The following is a 17,958-nucleotide window of genomic DNA, read 5'->3' on the forward strand; positions in this document are numbered from 1 at the left end:
TGGTAACCGTATGATTGGCGTTAACACCAAATGTGCTTATGATGGTGAATGGTAATAATTTGGCAACTTAAATGTATTGTTTACTTTTTGAGTGCCATATCCCATTTTGCTTAGTTGTTTTAATGTACCTACTCATGAGTATTACTTGGTTAATTACCATAATTTGAAAACATTTTTATGAACTGAACAAAAGGGCATTCGTTGTGTGGGTGACGCGAGCGCTCGCTAAATTGGTGATGTTCGATTTGTTCTCCACTTCTCCCTCCGCTGCTGCCCCTATCATCACCCCAATGCCTCGTGTACCACCTGCTTCCACCCCCATGCCCTCCGTCTGTCCGCCCCCCATTCCCGCTGCATCCACCCCCCAGGGCGTTCGTGTACCTGAGCAACCTGCTTTACCCCGTGCCGCTGGTGCACACCGCCGCCGTGGCTAACGAGCGCGGGGAGGTGAAGGGGTTCCTGCGTGTCGCCGTGCAGGCTATCACAGGTGGGGCCCACCGCCTACTCTTGTGTCCTCCTCATCTCTGCCATCTTCGCGAAGATCCAGTCTCATCGTCGATCGTCGTCACTTTCATTGTTAGCATCATCATCACCGATGTCATCGCTTTCATCATCTCAGTTGTATTCTTCATCGCTGTCATCACCATTATTGCCATCGTCAGCATCACCATTGCCATTACAATCGTTATCACCCTCGTCCTCGTCATCACCATCTAAAGCAAATTCACAATAAATGTCTCGACGTGCAGCCTGCACACCGTCCTGCAGATGGGTTAGTTGACTCGATGATGTGAATGTTTTAAATTGCCTTAACGGTGACCAAAATGTGTCCAATCTGTGTAATTTGGAGCCCCACGTGGTGATTGTGCCTAGTTTATATAGAGCAGGCATTGATGTTATAACCTCCATGTGTGAGCGTCATGTGGCTGGGATCTGATGGTTTGTCAGCGTGGTCCTGCCCCTTGGATGTAAATGCTCTGGCACTGTTACATACGGATAAATTGCGTCAAACTGTACAGCTTTCATTTGTCGGAAATTTCCTAATTTGCATAATCTGCATAGAACCTATAGCCTTGCGCCCTCACCCATGGGGTGAAAATAACGTCACGTTAATGTTAAAATGTAAAATGTGGGCTTGGTGACTTTAATGAGATGCATAAGTAATGGCCTTGAAACCTATTTTCTTTTATGGGCCTCTGATTACTTTTAATGAGCCGTTTATGCAATTTAGTGCCACATTTATCGTGTGTGTACAGTGAGGGAAAAAAATATTTGATCCCCTGCTGATTTTGTACATTTGCCCACTGACAAAGAAATGATCAGTCTATAATTTTAATGTTAGGTTTATTTGAACAGTGAGAGACAGAATAACAACAAAAATCCAGAAAAACGCATTTCAAAAATGTTATAAATTGATTTGCATTTTAATGTGGGAAATAAGTATTTGACCCCCTCTCAATGAGAAAGAGCTGGGGTGTTTTTTTATACAGGTAACGAGCTGAGATTAGGAGCACACTCTTAAAGGGAGTGCTCCTTATCTCAGCTTGTTACCTGTATAAAAGACACCTGTCCACAGAAGCAATCAATCAATCAGATTCCAAACTCTCCACCATGGTCAAGACCAAAGAGCTCTCCAAGGATGTCAGGGACAAGATTGTAGATCTACACAAGGCTGGAATGGGCTACAAAACCATTGCCAAGCAGTTTGGTGAGAAGGTGACAACAGTTGGTGCAATTATTCGCAAATGGAAGAAACACAAAAGAACTGTCAATCTCCCTCGGCCTGGGGCTCCATGCAAGATCTCACCTCGTGGAGTTGCAATGATCATGAGAACGGTGAGGAATCAGCCCAGAACTACACGGGAGGATCTTGTCAATGATCTCAAGTTAGCTAGGATCATAGTCACCAAGAAAACAATTGGCAACACACTACGCCGTAAAGGACTGAAATCCTCCAGCGCCTGCAAGGTCCCCCTGCTCAAGAAAGCACATATACATGCCCGTCTGAAGTTTGCCAATGAACATCTGAATGATTCAGAGGACAACTGGGTGAAAGTGTTGTGGTCAGATGAGACCAAAATGGAGCTCTTTGCCATCAACTCAACTCGCCGTGTTTGGAGGAGGAGGAATGCTGCCTTTGACCCCAAGAACACCATCTCCACCGTCAAACATGGAGGTGGAAACATTATGCTTTGGGGGTGTTTTTCTGCTAACGGGACAGAACAACTTCACCGCATAAAAAGAAAGATGGACGAGGCCATGTACCATCAAATCTTGGGTGAGAACCTCCTTCCCTCAGCCAGGGCATTGAAAATGGGTCGTGGATGGGTATTCCAGCATGACAATGACCCAAAACACACGGCCAAGGCAACAAAGGAGTGGCTCAAGAAGAAGCACATTAAGGTCCTGGAGTGGCCTAGCCAGTCTCCAGACCTTAATCCCATAGAAAATCTGTGGAAGGAGCTGAAGTTCGAGTTGCCAAACGTCAGCCTCGAAACATTAATGACTTGGAGAAGATCTGCAAAGAGGAATGGGACAAAATCCCTCCTGAGATGTGTGCAAACCTGGTGGCCAACTACAAGAAACGTCTGACCTCTGTGATTGCCAACAAGGGTTTTGCCACCAAGTACTAAATCATGTTTTGCAGAGGGGTCAAATACTTATTTCCCTCATTAAATGCAAATCAATTTATAACATTTTTGACATGCGTTTTCTGGATGTTTTTGTTGTTATTCTGTCTCTCACTGTTCAAATAAACCTACCATTAAAATTATAGACTGATCATTTCTTTGTCAGTGGGCAAACGTACAAAATCAGCAGGGGATCAAATACTTTTCCCTCACTGTATGCAGAATCATTTCGGAATATGTAATGGTTGTTGCAGTGCATTTTAAGGGAGCGGTGTTATTATGAGAGTTTATGAATTGAATCACAACTTAATGAGCTTCACAAACTTGCTTTCTCAGGAGCCACGATCCACGAAGTTTAGTTTGGTAGAGGAACGACTCAGCATTGAGTGCACTGTGTGACGAATGCAGTAACCCGAGTATGATTTCCGGTCACGGCCTCTAGCCGGTGGTCGAGTCATTTCTAAACTGGTCCTGGGCCCGCCTTCTCCTTTCACCGCCTGGCACTGACCGGTGTGGTGAAGTATAGTGAAACAACCCCTATGTTCTACACAGTGTGGAGAGACCTTCATCCAGCAGTGAATGGGCAGAGGGCTGTACATGATTAATTATTTCAGTGTACCCTCAATCCTGTGATTATACACAATATTACTTGTCAATGCTTAATAATAGTCGTGTAACAATTCACTGTGATTTGACGAATTGTCACAAGTCATACTGAGGATTTGATTTTCAGAATATGTTTTTGTTGCCCTTGCACAATGGGAAGCCTTGAGCCTGTGCTGTAAACAGGAGATGCGCACTGCCCCATTGGTCATTTGAGCAGGAAACTGCTTTGACACTTTGTGTGTTTCAGCCAGCGGTTTCTAAATATATCTAATCTAATTTGATGGAGAAGGCCAAATTACCTCTTCATTTTGCCAGTGTGGCTACTTATCCAACAAACTCTGTAAAGCTGGGTTCGGTCAACACATTGGAATGGTTGGGCTCAGTGTGGATTTTTGTTTTGGCAGCGGACGACGAAGCTCCGGATTACGGCTCCGGTGTGCGGCAGTCGGGCACGGCCAAGATATCGTTTGACGACCAATATTTCCGCAAGGTGAGATCGGCGACGCATTGAGCGGCGTCTCCGTGCGCCGTGAGGTTCTTCCCTTGTGGCGGTGCAGGGCCAGAGCTGATGGGTGCCAAGCTGGGCCCCATGCACCAGCAGCTGTCCCTTTGGGACCACCCAAGGTCGCTCTCCTTTGCGATTTATTGCTGTCGTGGTGGCGCACACAACAGCTCTACTGCTCTACTGCCCCCCATATCCGAGAGGCACCGGGCCTGGTGGTTTGCGGGCAGCGATTCACCCGCCACAGACCTCATGCATTCGCACCTTGCAGGGCCACCGTTTCGTTCAAGAATCGATTCCTAACGTCTCCTTTTATTGGTTCATTTATACTATCTGCCATGAATACCATATAGATATAGTCATGACAATGACCAATAGTATTGCACGACAGCACTTTATGGAACGATTAGCCAAAAATGAAGGTTGCAGAATTGGGCTGTAGATAAATGACCAAAATAAAGGTCATGTGTGAAGGATGGATGGATGCTCTTCACAATTAATGGCCCAAGACTGCACACTGTCATCCTCCTAATCTGCTGCACATTAATTCACCTGGATGTATATTTACTTCTTTGCCCCCCAAAAATTGAAGTGTAATTTAAAGCTGCCTTTATGAATCAGTGATATTTAAATATTTATTTTAAAACATAAATTTTCATTGCACAGGCACTACTGTTCATTTTAAATTCATGAAGTCCATCTGATTAGCAGGGGCAGCCGGGAAGCTTTTAGGCCTAATGGCAGTCCTTGGGGAGCAAACCGAGGGGCTTTGTTTCCTGTGGGCCGTTCCGCAGCAACGCAGAGCGGAGGCGGCCGCTCTCCGACGCACGTGAACGCGAGCTCCCGTGGCAAGCCGGGCGGTGCGAATGCACGCGAGGTGCACGCCTTGCAATTTTGCGTTTCTTTGTTTTGGCAAAGGCTGTGGTCCCTGCCGGTCAAGGGTAGGGGCAGATATCTTGGGCACGGCTGCTAAGCAAATACGGGAACATCGTGCTGCGCTCCTCGCATTGCAGACACAACGTGGGAATGCAGGAATGGGATAATCCTCATTCGTGGTTGCTCCGTCCTTGCGGCTGCCCCCTTGGTCTGGAATTCCATGGCAGAGTTCCTCACTCTGTTCAGGCCCATGCTCCAGATCTTCCTTCCCTCTGCAGACTATTACTGCCTCTTTCTATTACTCTGTTACTTGCAGACCATCATCTTTGTGACATTCCCCCACGGGGCAGAGATGCATTTCCTAAAAAAACAATACCAATTTGTTACGCGTCTCGCTTATGCACGTGTCCCCCAGCCGTGTACATTCCCTGGGGATGCAGCCCACGTGGAGACGCTCTATGAATGCAATTTGTGAGTGCTTTGCCGAATTGAGTCCATTCCTGTACATCAAACAATAACTGAAATGCTAAGAATATTTATTGTCATTATTTACATGTATTGTTTGAATCTGACCCTCAATGTCAAAAGCAAAATGTTCATAAAACAAAGAAATTGCTCATCCAATTTTATATTCTCTTGTGAATATATTCATAACTTAATATGTTAAAATATTACTGTACCCTTTCTTTGTCCTGAAAATGGTGAAGCTCAAATAATTTTTGTCCAAACCCCCGGCCTTAATCGGATATCCTAGCAAAGTTATTTTGACATTGTGTCTCGTCGCATCAAACATTTATCACAAGCAATGACACTCCAAGTCCCTGACAGACCCAGCCACATGTTAATCAAAGAAATACACAACACCAGGATATTGCCACCGCCAGTACCATCGCTCAGCCCATGAGATAAATGATCGCCCCGTGTTCTTGAGACCGATCCTTATTACATATCATCCACCTGAAATCAATGCCAGACAATGTTTCTTTTCATTTCGATACAGCCAAGCGGCAGGGATATTCAAGTCCACCTTTTTATTGTGTCCAAAGCTAAAGAGCCATTTTACGATGGCTGCCATGGGTTACTTGTGATGTATGTAGAGACGCCAGTCAGCCCAGAAGAAGGAGCCTTGTAATAAAGCACTCGACGTGCTGTTAAGTGCCCGAGGTCTCTGTAGACTCCTGTGGCATCAAGATGCGAGAAATGTGTTTCTGTGCTTGTGCTGTTGGAAGGTCCTCGTGCAAAAAACCATGCTGCTGTCCTGGCACAGCGTTACAGTGTAAAAAAAATACAGTGGCGGTGGTGGTGTGAGAGATGACAATAATTAACATCTGTATCTGATGAGAAAACCCATCACAACAGAAACATTAATGCAGGCGGGAAAAAAACAGATATAACAATACACATTGTGCAGCATTGCATGTACAAAAGATCACAAGCTCAAAGAAGTGAAGTATGGCCATTTTGTCGTTTAGACCAGCTACTCTTTGAGCTGTCGTTTTGGTGACCCAGTTCAGTGACTCTTGCAAGTGAGACTCTTTCCTGGTCTCTTGGGATCTCGCCCCGGCTCTTCTACGTACACTGGAAACGTCGTGTTGTGATTTCTGCCGCCGTCAGGGCGACCGCGAGGCCTTCCTGCAGGAGGAGCTGCCGGTGGAGGTGGGCGCCTCGCAGGAGGAGCTGCGTGTGGTGGAGGGGCAGGGTCCCCCGATGGACACCGACTCCCTGGACGAGGAGGAAAACAACAACAACAACAACGTCGCCAGCAGCCAGTCCGGTCGGCAGTGTGCACTCACACCGTGACGTCACATTTGTACACCCAGCGTCAGCAGCGGTTGTCCTACAAAAAGGACTGTTCATGCCATAGGAATGTGGAATTGACTGACTTGGGGTGTAACTTTGAAGCTTCACTCACGATACAAAGAAACGTACAAACTAACTGGCACGTTGGTCACTTTTGCAATAAAAATAATAACACTAAATGAAGGTAAAGACGTGAACCTGCAACTGCTCGCTCATGTCACTGCCAGTGAAATGGCCTCCGCTAGAGAGGGAACCCTGTAGGTTATTTGGTCAACTCCTCCACATTGATCAGAGACGTGTTGGATACGATGAAGTCAAATGTGCCAACTCTTACACCACGGCATCTCCAACAACAACAACAATAATAATGAACAATAAAACGACGTTTGCTTTCAGAGTCGGGCAGCGAGCTGGACAGCCCCGCCCGGGTGCTACGTGGGGCGCTGGCGGAGTGTGCCGGCGAGCACCTGGCGCTGGGCAGCACCTTCACGTTCCGCGTGACGGTGCTGCAGGCCTCGGGCATCCCGCCCGAGTACGCCGACATCTTCTGCCAGTTCAAGTGAGCCGAGCGCCGGGCAAACAACAACTGCTCGACTGGGGTCAGGCATGGCAATTGTCGCCCCCCCCCCCCACGGCAGACTAATGCCGCTCGTGGGCAAAGTGCCGAGTCACGTTTTGCCCCACGGGCAGCTGTCACTGAGGGTGCACTTTCAAAATGTTTGTTTACCGTGTGTAACTCTCTCTGAGATGCCCTGACGTGTAAAGGGTGCTCTGTAAAAAAACATTCACCAGCTCAACACATTTATCAATAACGCTGTGGCCATCAAATGTGCCTATCTTCATGGCACACAGACCACGAGCAAGGGGGCTTTGCGTTGATGTCAGTAAACAGACGGTAAACAATGCATCTGCTGCACTGCTCTCTGCTGCCCGATACTCAGCGCTGCGAAATCACCAAACGTACAGTAGCTATGGGTAAATCACATTTTAAAACATTACCTGTGTCACTTGCTCACCAGCAGTCAGATGGCTCCTAATCGATTACTGTTCCTGTGAACTTCACTCATTGATGCCTCCACTCATTTTGACACTAACTCTGTCATCGCATCCGCATTGCTTTCAACCACCGCACTTTAGGTTACAACCAACACTCTCAACCACTCACCACACTTCAGGGCAAACCACTTCTCTTTCTGCTTCTACTGAACCACTGCTCCTCTTCAGAATCCCCACCTATCATCTTTTTTCCTAATCTCTCATGAGTACTCCATTCAAGAAACGAGTTGACTCATCGATTACAACTTTGATAGAGCTGTTTGTTCCTGGCCGCTTGACGTTTTGGGCCTCTAAGGCCTGTGCTCAGCAACTGTGTTGAATATAAATATGAATGTGCTCAATAGATAACACTGTGTAACATGTTTTTTTGTTCCTGGGTAGTAAGTGTTATTTCCTAATTGCTTATGCCTCGAAAGTAAAGAAAATGGCTATTGTTCCCCACAAACTTTGCTTTCGAGACCAGGACAGTAATATTTTGAGCTTTACCTATTTTCAATGAGAAATCGGGCGAATTTGTGTCTTTTCATTCACAATAAGTCAGAAAAGAACAACATATGAATCAAAATTAACATGTATTTAAACTAAAGTAATACAAAAATTACTACAGGCGGGACTGGCCATAGTTCTCTGTGGGGAGGAACAACGTCAAGTGGGAGCCGCTGGTGGACCCCCGGAAGGTGCCGATGCCACCACTGCACATCAAATTGGGCCTTATGAAGCAGTTTGTCAGAGCTGTAGATAAGGAGTCGGCAGCCTTCAAGTACATTCAAGACTTCTTCCCTAGCCCTTTGAGGCCAAGGTCAAAGCCGGTGTCTTCGTCGGACCACAGATAAAGACGATCCTGGAGTGCAATGAGTTCCCCAAGAAGTTCACGTAAGGAGAAAGCGGCTTAGGACAGCTTTGTCGCAGTGGTTCGTGGCTTCTTCGGCAATCACAAGGTCAAAAACTACGTGGAGCTGGATGAGACTGGTGAAGAACTACGGCACAATGGGCTGTAGGATGTCCCTCAAAATCCATATCCTTGATACTCATCTTGATAAATTCAAGGAGAACATGGGAGCCTACTCAGAGGAGCAAGGCCAGCGCTTCCACCAGGATATAATGGACTTTGAATGCCGCTACCAAGAACAGAAAATGATGGGAGACTACATTTGGGGGCTGATTCGTGAAAGTGATTTACAGTATAATCGAAAAACTACTCACTTAAAAATATGTTGTGGTCATTTTTGTATTACTTTAGTATAAATACATGTTAATTTTGATTCATATGTTGTTTTTTTCTGACTTTATGTGAACGAAAAAACACAAATTCGCCCGTTTTATCATTGAAAATAGGTAATTTTTTAAACATCACTGTCCTGGTCACAAAAGCAAAGTTTGTGAGGAATAATAGCCATTTCATATACTTTTTAGGCATAAGCAAATACGAAATAACACTTACTATCCAGGAACTAAATTGTGTTACATAGTGTAATTGGTTTGAAAACTGTGGTCCGTGCGGCAGCTTCCTGCACTGCCACGACGAGGCCTTCTCCACAGAGCCCCTCAAGAACTCGGGACGAGGCCTGCCTCTCGCCTTCTACCACGTCCAGAATGTGAGGACACCTCTTCTCTCACATCATTATCAACGTCATTGTCATCGTCGTTACAAGGATAGCTAGCTGTTCAGAATCGTCTCATTTACAAGAGTGACATATCTGGGGTCACCTAAATGACAGAAGCTTCACCATGGAATGAAGTGCAGAACAGCAATGAAGCAAATGGTGATCAGAGCAAAAACAACTCAACATAAATCAGAGCAAAAACAACCGCATTACAAAAAACAAACAATAATCTGTAAAAGCCCATATAAATAAGAATGTAAATACATTTGCCCTTTCCTGAACATTAGCCTGTACACAGAGTGAGGCCCTCCGGTGTTGACGAAGGGTGTTGTTCAGTGTTCTGGTCTCTGTTGCAGATTGCCGTGGAAGTGACCAAGTCGTTTGTGGAGTACATCAAGAGCCAGCCGATCGTGTTCGAGGTGTTCGGCCACTACCAGCAACACCCCCTGCACAACCAGAGCGGGGATCTGAGCAGGTGGGGGCACACGTGGGCGTGTGTATACAAACACGTACACACAGCCACATGGGTGTGTGTACACAAACCTGTACACTCAAATATCGGCACATGGGGGTGTGTACGCAAAATGTATATACAAACACGTACACACAGTCTCATGGGTGTGTGTACACAAGCATGTACACACAGACACAGTCATGGGTTTGTGTACGCAAACGTGTACACAAAGGAACACGCAGGTACAGTAACATGGGTGTGTGTAAACAAAGTCAAAAAGACAAAGTTCCCCCGTATAGCCTTAACAAACTGTCGAGGAAATTGCTGTTAGTGAGCACCTATGAAGGCCGGAACGGTACACGAGGGGGTGGATGGCCAGCACCATGCCCGACCGCCTTTGTCTCCCCAGTGGCGATGTTTACACACCGCACCAGGTACTCATTTGAGGCTGAGTCGACCTAGGGGAGGCCCGGGACCGGTTCAGATAATCATCACTGGTGTTGGCCGTGAGCGGGAATCGAACCCGGGTCGCCGGGTTCATAGCGCAGCGCGCTAACCGCTGCACTACTGCTCCCCACACACAAACATCAGGACATGGGTGTGTGTACACACAGAGACAGTCGCATGGGCATGTATACACAAGCACATACGCACACACAAGAGTTGTATGTTAGTGATACATTCTTAGCATTGTCACAATCCAGGGTCAGGATTAAATTGGAGAAACTATTTTTTTTAAACATTACAGTAATTGATATCGGCTCCAGCAGTTGGAGGGGCAATACGGACCCATGACAGCGCACACGGAGTCGCGCACACGGAGTCGCGCACACGGAGTCGCGCACACGGAGTCGCGCACACGGAGTCGCGCACACGGAGTCGCGCACACGGAGTCGCGCACACGGAGTCGCGCACACGGAGTCGCGCACACGGAGTCGCGCACACGGAGTCGCGCACACGGAGTCGCGCACACGGAGTCGCGCACACGGAGTCGCGCACACGGAGTCGCGCACACGGAGTCGCGCACACGGAGTCGCGCACTCAGAATCTCGCGCACTCAGAATCTCGCGCAGTGCCTCCCAGGATAACTCTTTGACGTTGCTTTCTCAACATGTTGCTGCAGCCCCATCCCGCCTTCCCGCCGCAACTTCCCGCCGGCAATGCCGCTCTCCAAGCCAGGTAGGCCACTCGCTGCTCCTGCAGGGCGCTCCGCCGTGCTCCGGCTCGCGTGGCGCGCGGAACAGAAACGCCCGGGCCGCGGGGTCGCAGTGAGGATGGCGACGCGTAGTCGTGCGGGGACCCGCATAGTCGACAGTCCCAGGATTCCACTTGAGGTGGATCCTGGAGAGCAGAGTAGATGAGGGCCTGCAGAGCAGAGTAATAACAAAGTCTTCACGGATCATTGGAAAAACATCATTCCCATCTACCGTGTCTCACATAAAGGTTTTTTTCATACAAAATGCTTACTTTTAACATTTAATTTGCAAAAGAAAACCTCTTCATGATTTTGTTTAGTATCTTCATGCTTCCAAACCAACGTTATTTTGATTTTCAAACATTACGTTTTTGTGTTTTCGTTTCCCCGCATGGTCTCGCATCGCATGGTTGTTTTTGTTTGTCTCGTTTTTTTTCCTTTCTCCCCCCCTACCCGCCGCACCCCCCACTCTCACTTCATCACCCTCCACCTCGGGCGCACCCACCCTCCTTCGCCGCTACCACCTCCACCACCGCCTCGATCGCCAACGCCGCCTGCAGATCACGACAGAAAGATAGAGCTCGTTAAGTGTCTGGTTTCGGGCTGCGTGAGCTCGTGCGTGCTGGACGCTTTCTCGGCTCACGTCGCCGTGTCCGCCGCCGCCCGGCTGCTGGACAGCTTGGAGCCGGCGCTGCCCACGGCGCCGGCACCAGCGGTGGGCCCCGGTCCTCCGGCCGCCGCCCCGAAGCGTCCCCTGTGCGGCTCTCGCCGGCGCTGCGGCTGCCCGCCGCTAATGCTGCTGCTAGCCCCACCGGTCATCCTGCAGCGTCATGGTAACGGGACGCCCGTCAAAAGTTAAACCATTGTAAAAAAACCTAAAAGTTGACGGTTAACAGTCGTATTTATAAATCCATGCATTAAAATAAATTTTAAATATTTACTGGCAGAGCCCGACTGGGAGACAACTTCGGAAGTGATGCCGGAGTGTCAGAGGAGATGTGCTGGCGTCTTGGCGCCGATGAGCAGTTCCCTCCTTGCCCACTAATTGCCCTCTGTAAACACCGCAGGCGCTTGTACACTTTGCTAATTCCCAGTGAAACGGCCACCGTCTAGTGACTGCCTGCAAAATCTACTGAGCAGGCTGCGCAAATTGATCCGACCCGATGGCGGTTGCGCTCGCGCAGAGGAGAGGGTGCGGGACGCTCACCCGGCGCCGGCGTTCCGGCGGCGACCCCGTGGGCACCGCGGCCGTTGGCAACGACGTCCCAGGTGGGCACGATGACTTTTTCCCCCTCTCTTCCTAGTGCCGGCCACCAAGCTAAACACGGTGAGCAAGCCCAACACGGGCCAGTGCCACTGCAAGTACGACCTGCTGCTGTGGGTGGAAATCTCGGAGCTGGAGCCGACTGGGGAGTGAGTAACCTCGCTGTCGCGTGCCGGCTCTGGCAGACGCACGCTCAAGCTCACACGTGCGCCCATGCTGTACACCTCGTCCCTTCCATCTGCTTTCACCTGAGCGATTGCCACTTATCCATTTCAGCGCTGCCCTCCATGAGCGGTACAGTGAGTGCAGTGTGGCGTTCTCTGAGAGACCTTCATTACTCACTGCATTCTTCATTAACGTGGCGTCCTGTGCTCATGCTACGCGGCAGTGTTGCAGTGTTGGTGATGAAGGTGGTGGTGGCGAGGTTTTTTATTAGTTGCGCTTTTACACTGCTCCCACTGCACTCGTTTAATTCTGATCTGGTTTCATAAAAGTTAAAGGAAATGCTCCCACTGCAAAAAGGGGACGGCATATTCTTTTACAAAGGTGGAAATTTCCAATTCTCTGTTAACGTTCGCAAATAAATTACGGTCGTAGGAACGTCAGAGTGAAGGCAGTGCACCTGTGGGTAGAACAGGAAGGGCCATGGACTTTACTCCGCTCTTCCCTAGGACGCCGCAAACGCACGACTCTCCGGCGGACGTTACGAAGGCGGGACGAGTCCCGCACGTTCACATTATTCACAAGGGACCCACTGGCCAGCCTCACACCCGCCCAGTGTTGTTCCTTCACATCGTAAATTTGTTTTAATCTTCTCTGTATATTTTCCTTTTTGGAGGGGCAGCAGTTTGTTGGCCACGCGTCGATGCTGAATTGAGTGCAATACGTGATGTAGAGTGAGAGCCAGGTTTTTGTTGTTTTAGACTCTATCCATTAATAATTCCTGTGCCAGCTTCCACCTCAGCATTTACTGGGGACGATGGCTTCAAAAACGTGGTCAATAACAAAAAAAATACAGAACAAAACCTGAACAGTGCACAAAGAAGCGTGGAGAAATGCACGATTTAAAGACAGACCACGTGAATTAGAGAAGATACGTCGATTAAGAAGATCTAACAAACCGCAGGGCGCATCACAGCTATAAGGGATGATGGACGATGGTCAGTGGCAGCCAAGGAAAACATCTCGGGATAGTGAGAGGTTGTGGTGACTTCAGGAGACCTTAATCCCTTACTGGATTTACCACGGCTGATGGTAATGACGATGATGGGTTCAGAGACAATTATGTTTCAGTTGTAGCTCTGAGTGATTTAGTGTTCCCCGGAGTCAGAAGCAGTCTGTACCCTTGAGCAGAACGCGAGGCCCCATGTTTGGCGAGTTTGACAGCACAGTGTCTGTGAGGAGCTGCCGTGACGGACGGCTATGGTGCGAGTGATGGTCATTGATGCTCCCTCCCGTGTGTGCAGGTACATCCCCGCATTGGTGGACCACAGCAGTGGCATCCCCTGCCATGGAGTCTACCTGCTCCACCAGGTGAGCGTCGTGCTGCTCGATCACCTCACCGACGCTATCGCAGAAGCGCTCGTGCAGATTTCAATGCTGCAGCAGCCTAACCTGTCTGGTGGATCCACCAGCTCGTGTGTCTGTGTAACGACTGACGATTATAAAGCATTAAAGCTTTCGTGACTGCATAAAATTACTCATTGGTTTTTTTCGGTAAAGTCACGTATGTAGAAATACAATAAAATTATATTAAAACAAAAAACATTCACGACGTTTTGATCACAAGATCGCTTGCGTTGTGATCGAAACGTCGTGATTGTTTTTTGTTTCAATATAATTTTATTGTATTTCTACATATGTGACTTTACCGAAAAAAACAATGAGTGACTGACGATTAATCATTTGAAATCTGTTCAGACCCTCGTGCATGAAAGTGTGCACGCAAATCATATGCCAATGTTATATTTTGACCATTTGAGTCGATGAGACGGTACAAACAAGACAACAGACCAGAGGCAATGTATTGAGGTAGTCCAAACAGAACGCAAAGACGTACATTCTTGACATAAATTGTGGCGTCTCGACAAACTGCCAAGGGGTGATTTATTACATGGCCACTAACGAGAGTACCGGACTCTGAATTAAAGATAAATTCACTATGACGCATGCTGTCTGACACTTTAGGAATTTTCCAATATGCTGAGAAATCCACCAGTCGGCATCCATTCAATGGGAAGCCGTTTTTTTCCTGCTATGATCTCAATTTCCCTCCATCTTTCCATAAACAGGCTTAGGGCCTTGACCTTCTCTGAAAAGTGTCTGCATTCTCACCTCTCCATTTATTTTTCCTCTCTACCTTGAGAGACTCCTGTCCATTACTCCCTTCTCTCAACGCACACATCCGTCTGTTTTGTAAACAGTCAGGAGACGCGGTCAATTTCAAATGCTTGATAAATCCATATTGTTGAGTAGCAGGGTGGCACGGTGGGCTACCTCTGGTCCTTCAGTTGCTTCCCATCGCTAAGACATAGAGCGTCGTTGGTGTTACACAGTCTATGGACTCGGTGTGGCTTTCCCGGGTAAATGAAGAGCTATTATTATTACTGTGTAAAATCGGTTGTAGTCGATCGAATGCTACGGTGCGGCAGGGTCGTATCAATGACCACATGCCCCCCCTCCCCCTCGCTCCACCAGGGCATCCAGAGGCGCATTGTGGTGACCATCATCCACGAGACGGAGAGTGAGGTGCAGTGGAAGGAGGTCCGCGAGCTCGTCGTCGGTGAGTCGGGAAGCTGGCACTGCTCTTGCTAACTAGCGCCCTGAACACCTGGAACGCCATTGCTTCAGAAACAGCCCTGGTTACTCTCCTGTCTCATCGCAGTGTGATGGCGACCCGTCGATTCTGTGTGGTGCTATTGTACAATTGTTGTCTGTTTACACACCTATGCAAAAATCACCCAATATCTATATTTCCTTTTCTGTTTCTTAATTTTACTAAAAATGTATTTAAAAGTAAGTGTGTTTGTAGAGTCTTTTTCATTTATTTTGTAACGCGTTGGTTTTCCCGGTTTATATATTCTGTGTCGTGGCAATTCTTTTATGCTATTGCCTTTGTCCTTGTGGTGACCCAGGTCACCCTCAGGTCACTCTTGGAGTTCTCACCTGGTTACACAAAGTGCATTTCAATAGTGCACGCTTATCACACCTGAGTACTGTGATTCAGTCATTGTTTAGATGAGAGACGGCGTGGAGGCGAGAGCGCTTGGCTCACGAGCAGAAAGGTTGAGAGTTCTAATCCGGGTTGGAATGTAACAAACTTCGGCCTGGCTTGGCATGGCAGCATCTGTAGGGGGTTTTCTCCAGTCGTCACGAGCACATGTCGGCACTTGCTAGAAAAACACGTGCATGCTATTATGTGGAGTGACAGAGGGAAGGGGGTCCCTGTGTTGCAGTCGGCCGTGCTTGAGGACGTGCGTGCGTGCGCGCGTTGTGTGTGCGGTCAGGTCGTATCCGCACGTCGCCCGAGTTCGAGGAGAGCGCCGCCACAGACCCCGGGATTTTGTCCCTGAACATCCTCTCCTCCCAGTACATCTCCCCCGCTGGGGACGACAGGTGCGTCCGCACCTGACTACGCGCACCCATACGCCTCCCAATCTCCCATGAGCCTTTGCTCCCACACTCCTCCTGTGCTGTGTGCATCCAACAAAACTCAGAACTGCTGACAATTTGAGCAGTGTCTGGGTCTTTCACTTGGAGTTTTTTTTACTGTACTTTGTTGGGGAAAAAGTGCACGCGTATCTAATAGATATACTGTAAAAATACTATTATACGAATTGTTTATTTTTTTAAAGAATATATTGCAGGGCACATGTTAATGTCATCTTGGGCACAGAGGTGTTACACACAGTGTTATGCAACGCGGAGTCTTTTGTTTTACGCTTTGCATTTTTTGGTGTTTTTATGTTATTTTGTTTTCCATCGCAAGGATGGTACTAACGTTTGTGTTTAATTTCTTGCAGGCAATGTCTTGATTCCGACATGCCTAGGTATTGTGCTGTCGTGCGTCTTACGCAATTCATGTTGCAAGCTTCCTGCAAGCACTTGCATTTCAAGTTCGCTTCATACTTTGCTTCTATAGTTTGCATTTGGTTTCGCTGCCGTGTTCGTATTTTATTAAAGGTACGCTTCGCAAAAACTTTGTTTGCGCCAAATCTTAGGCCGCATCAGCAGCAGCGGCAGTACATGTGTAGGAGCAGTACGGGTAAAATTAGGTCTGAAGGAATCCAGACACATCATGTTGTGCCATCCACACCATCACGCGACACATAGCGGCACACCACGGCACACTGACACCAGCGGTCGCTCTGCTCGGTGCCGGCTCGTTGGACGGCCGGCCGTCTTGCTGACCGCGTCGTTCCCTGCTACCGCAGGACGTTCTTTCGCTTCGAGGCCGTGTGGGACAGCTCGCTGCACAACTCGCTGCAGCTGAACCGTGTCACGCCCTATGGGGAGAAGATCTACATGACCCTGTCAGCCTACCTGGAGGTGAAGGGTTGGGGGTGTGGAGAGCAGCATCCTTGGGCACAGTTGACTTGCAGGAAACAGCATTGGTCCACTGCTGTGTGAATGTGGATTCAGGGCTTCCTGGCAAACACATGTATGAAGCTGTAGTATATAATGCTGCTTTACGATTTTAATGAATAAAGTAAATAGTTGAAGTTATATTTATAATTTCCCAATACAGTACTCAAATGAGTGTTGAATGCAACGTCTCCTTTGGCAACCCTAAGCCAGGAGTGGAAATTCCACATTTTTTAATGTTGCAGGCAAAGTCTTTCCATACGAATCCTGTCTCTAGTAATAACCTGGAGGTCTATTGCAAACCCATTGAAAATGACACCATCATCGAGGGTCTGAATTGCTCACTGTGTGCATGCGTGTGTGTATTTGTGTATGCGTGTGTGTATTTGTGCATGCCTGTGTGCGTGCGTGTTTGTGCACGTGTGTGGGTGCATTCGTCTCGAAGATGGAAAACTGCTCGCAGCCGGCTGTGATCACGAAGGACTTCTGCATGGTGTTCTATGCCCGTGATGCCAAGATCACGCCACCGCGCTCCCTACGCAGCCTCTTCGGCAGTGGGTACAGCCGCTCGCCTGACTGGTGAGAGAGCGTTGGCGAGTACTTACCAAGAGGCACAGGTCCCCTTCGTAACCAAACACAATCACCGATTCACCCCAATCAGACAACCACCGGTGGTCAGTCGCCTCCTCATCACTTCACAGATGTTGTGGATTCGGTCTCCTTCAATCTGTGTTCAACCAGCACACTGCAGACCACAACAACACTCACCCACCCATCCACTCACTCACCCACTCACTCACCCACTCACCTACTCAACACCACACTGCAGGTCACAATTCTTATTTCTGCTTCTTCCCCTCGCACTGCTCAGCCACTGTGTTAATTATATAATTAATGCTGTACACAACACTCGGCAAGCAGGGCAGTTGCTTTGCCGTGAACGCTGCGTTATAATTTATAAAGACTCTAAAAGTCTGTGTCATTGTTTGCTTCTTCTTGACAGTAACCGAGTCACTGGGCTGTACGAGCTGAGCCTCTGCAGACAGGCTGACAATGGCAGCCCAGGTGAGCGATACTGCGCGGCAGATCCTTCCCAACCACACTGCGAGTGTGGTGCATTGTGCCGCAGCAAGCGGCCGAGGCATTTGCACTGATTGATTTTTGCCGGACTGATCATGAAGTCCCATGCCGAACGACCTCACATTGTTCACCCACGAGTTAAGCAGATCACTTTGATTTTATTTGACAGCAATATTTGGAAGCTCATAGGGTCAAGCTGCCTAACAATTAGAAAATGTGTAGGCAAGGCAGGTGGTGCAGCTGGCACCACAGTTCCGTTGGTTTGGTGGTACTGAACTTGTGGCACTCTTTCCTGATTATATGAGTT

At 48.3% G+C, this 17,958-nt stretch overlaps 1 protein-coding gene across 11 annotated transcripts in view; it reads left to right on the top strand.

Moving 5' to 3' along the window:
* LOC116946841 (kinesin-like protein KIF1A) overlaps positions 1-17,958 on the top strand; it is a 115,438-nt gene that overhangs the window by 88,542 nt on the left and 8,938 nt on the right. For 8 of the 11 annotated variants that reach the window (XM_076070214.1, XM_076070215.1, XM_076070221.1 and 5 more), the window contains 15 exons: positions 369-487; positions 3,641-3,726; positions 6,229-6,388; positions 6,811-6,973; positions 8,975-9,065; positions 9,431-9,549; positions 10,652-10,707; positions 12,028-12,136; positions 13,454-13,520; positions 14,685-14,769; positions 15,494-15,602; positions 16,010-16,036; positions 16,421-16,535; positions 17,017-17,150; positions 17,575-17,636. In XM_076070214.1, coding sequence (XP_075926329.1) covers positions 369-487; positions 3,641-3,726; positions 6,229-6,388; positions 6,811-6,973; positions 8,975-9,065; positions 9,431-9,549; positions 10,652-10,707; positions 12,028-12,136; positions 13,454-13,520; positions 14,685-14,769; positions 15,494-15,602; positions 16,010-16,036; positions 16,421-16,535; positions 17,017-17,150; positions 17,575-17,636 — 1,502 coding nt within the window. The remainder of the gene's footprint in view (positions 1-368; positions 488-3,640; positions 3,727-6,228; positions 6,389-6,810; positions 6,974-8,974; positions 9,066-9,430; positions 9,550-10,651; positions 10,708-12,027; positions 12,137-13,453; positions 13,521-14,684; positions 14,770-15,493; positions 15,603-16,009; positions 16,037-16,420; positions 16,536-17,016; positions 17,151-17,574; positions 17,637-17,958) is intronic. The other 3 variants (XM_076070217.1, XM_076070223.1, XM_076070225.1) reach the window with 1 other exon arrangement.

Source organism: Petromyzon marinus, chromosome 28, assembly GCF_048934315.1.
Source record: "Petromyzon marinus isolate PM22_M1 ecotype Great Lakes invasive population chromosome 28, UKy_Petmar_22M1.pri1.0, whole genome shotgun sequence".
NCBI lineage: Eukaryota > Metazoa > Chordata > Hyperoartia > Petromyzontiformes > Petromyzontidae > Petromyzon > Petromyzon marinus.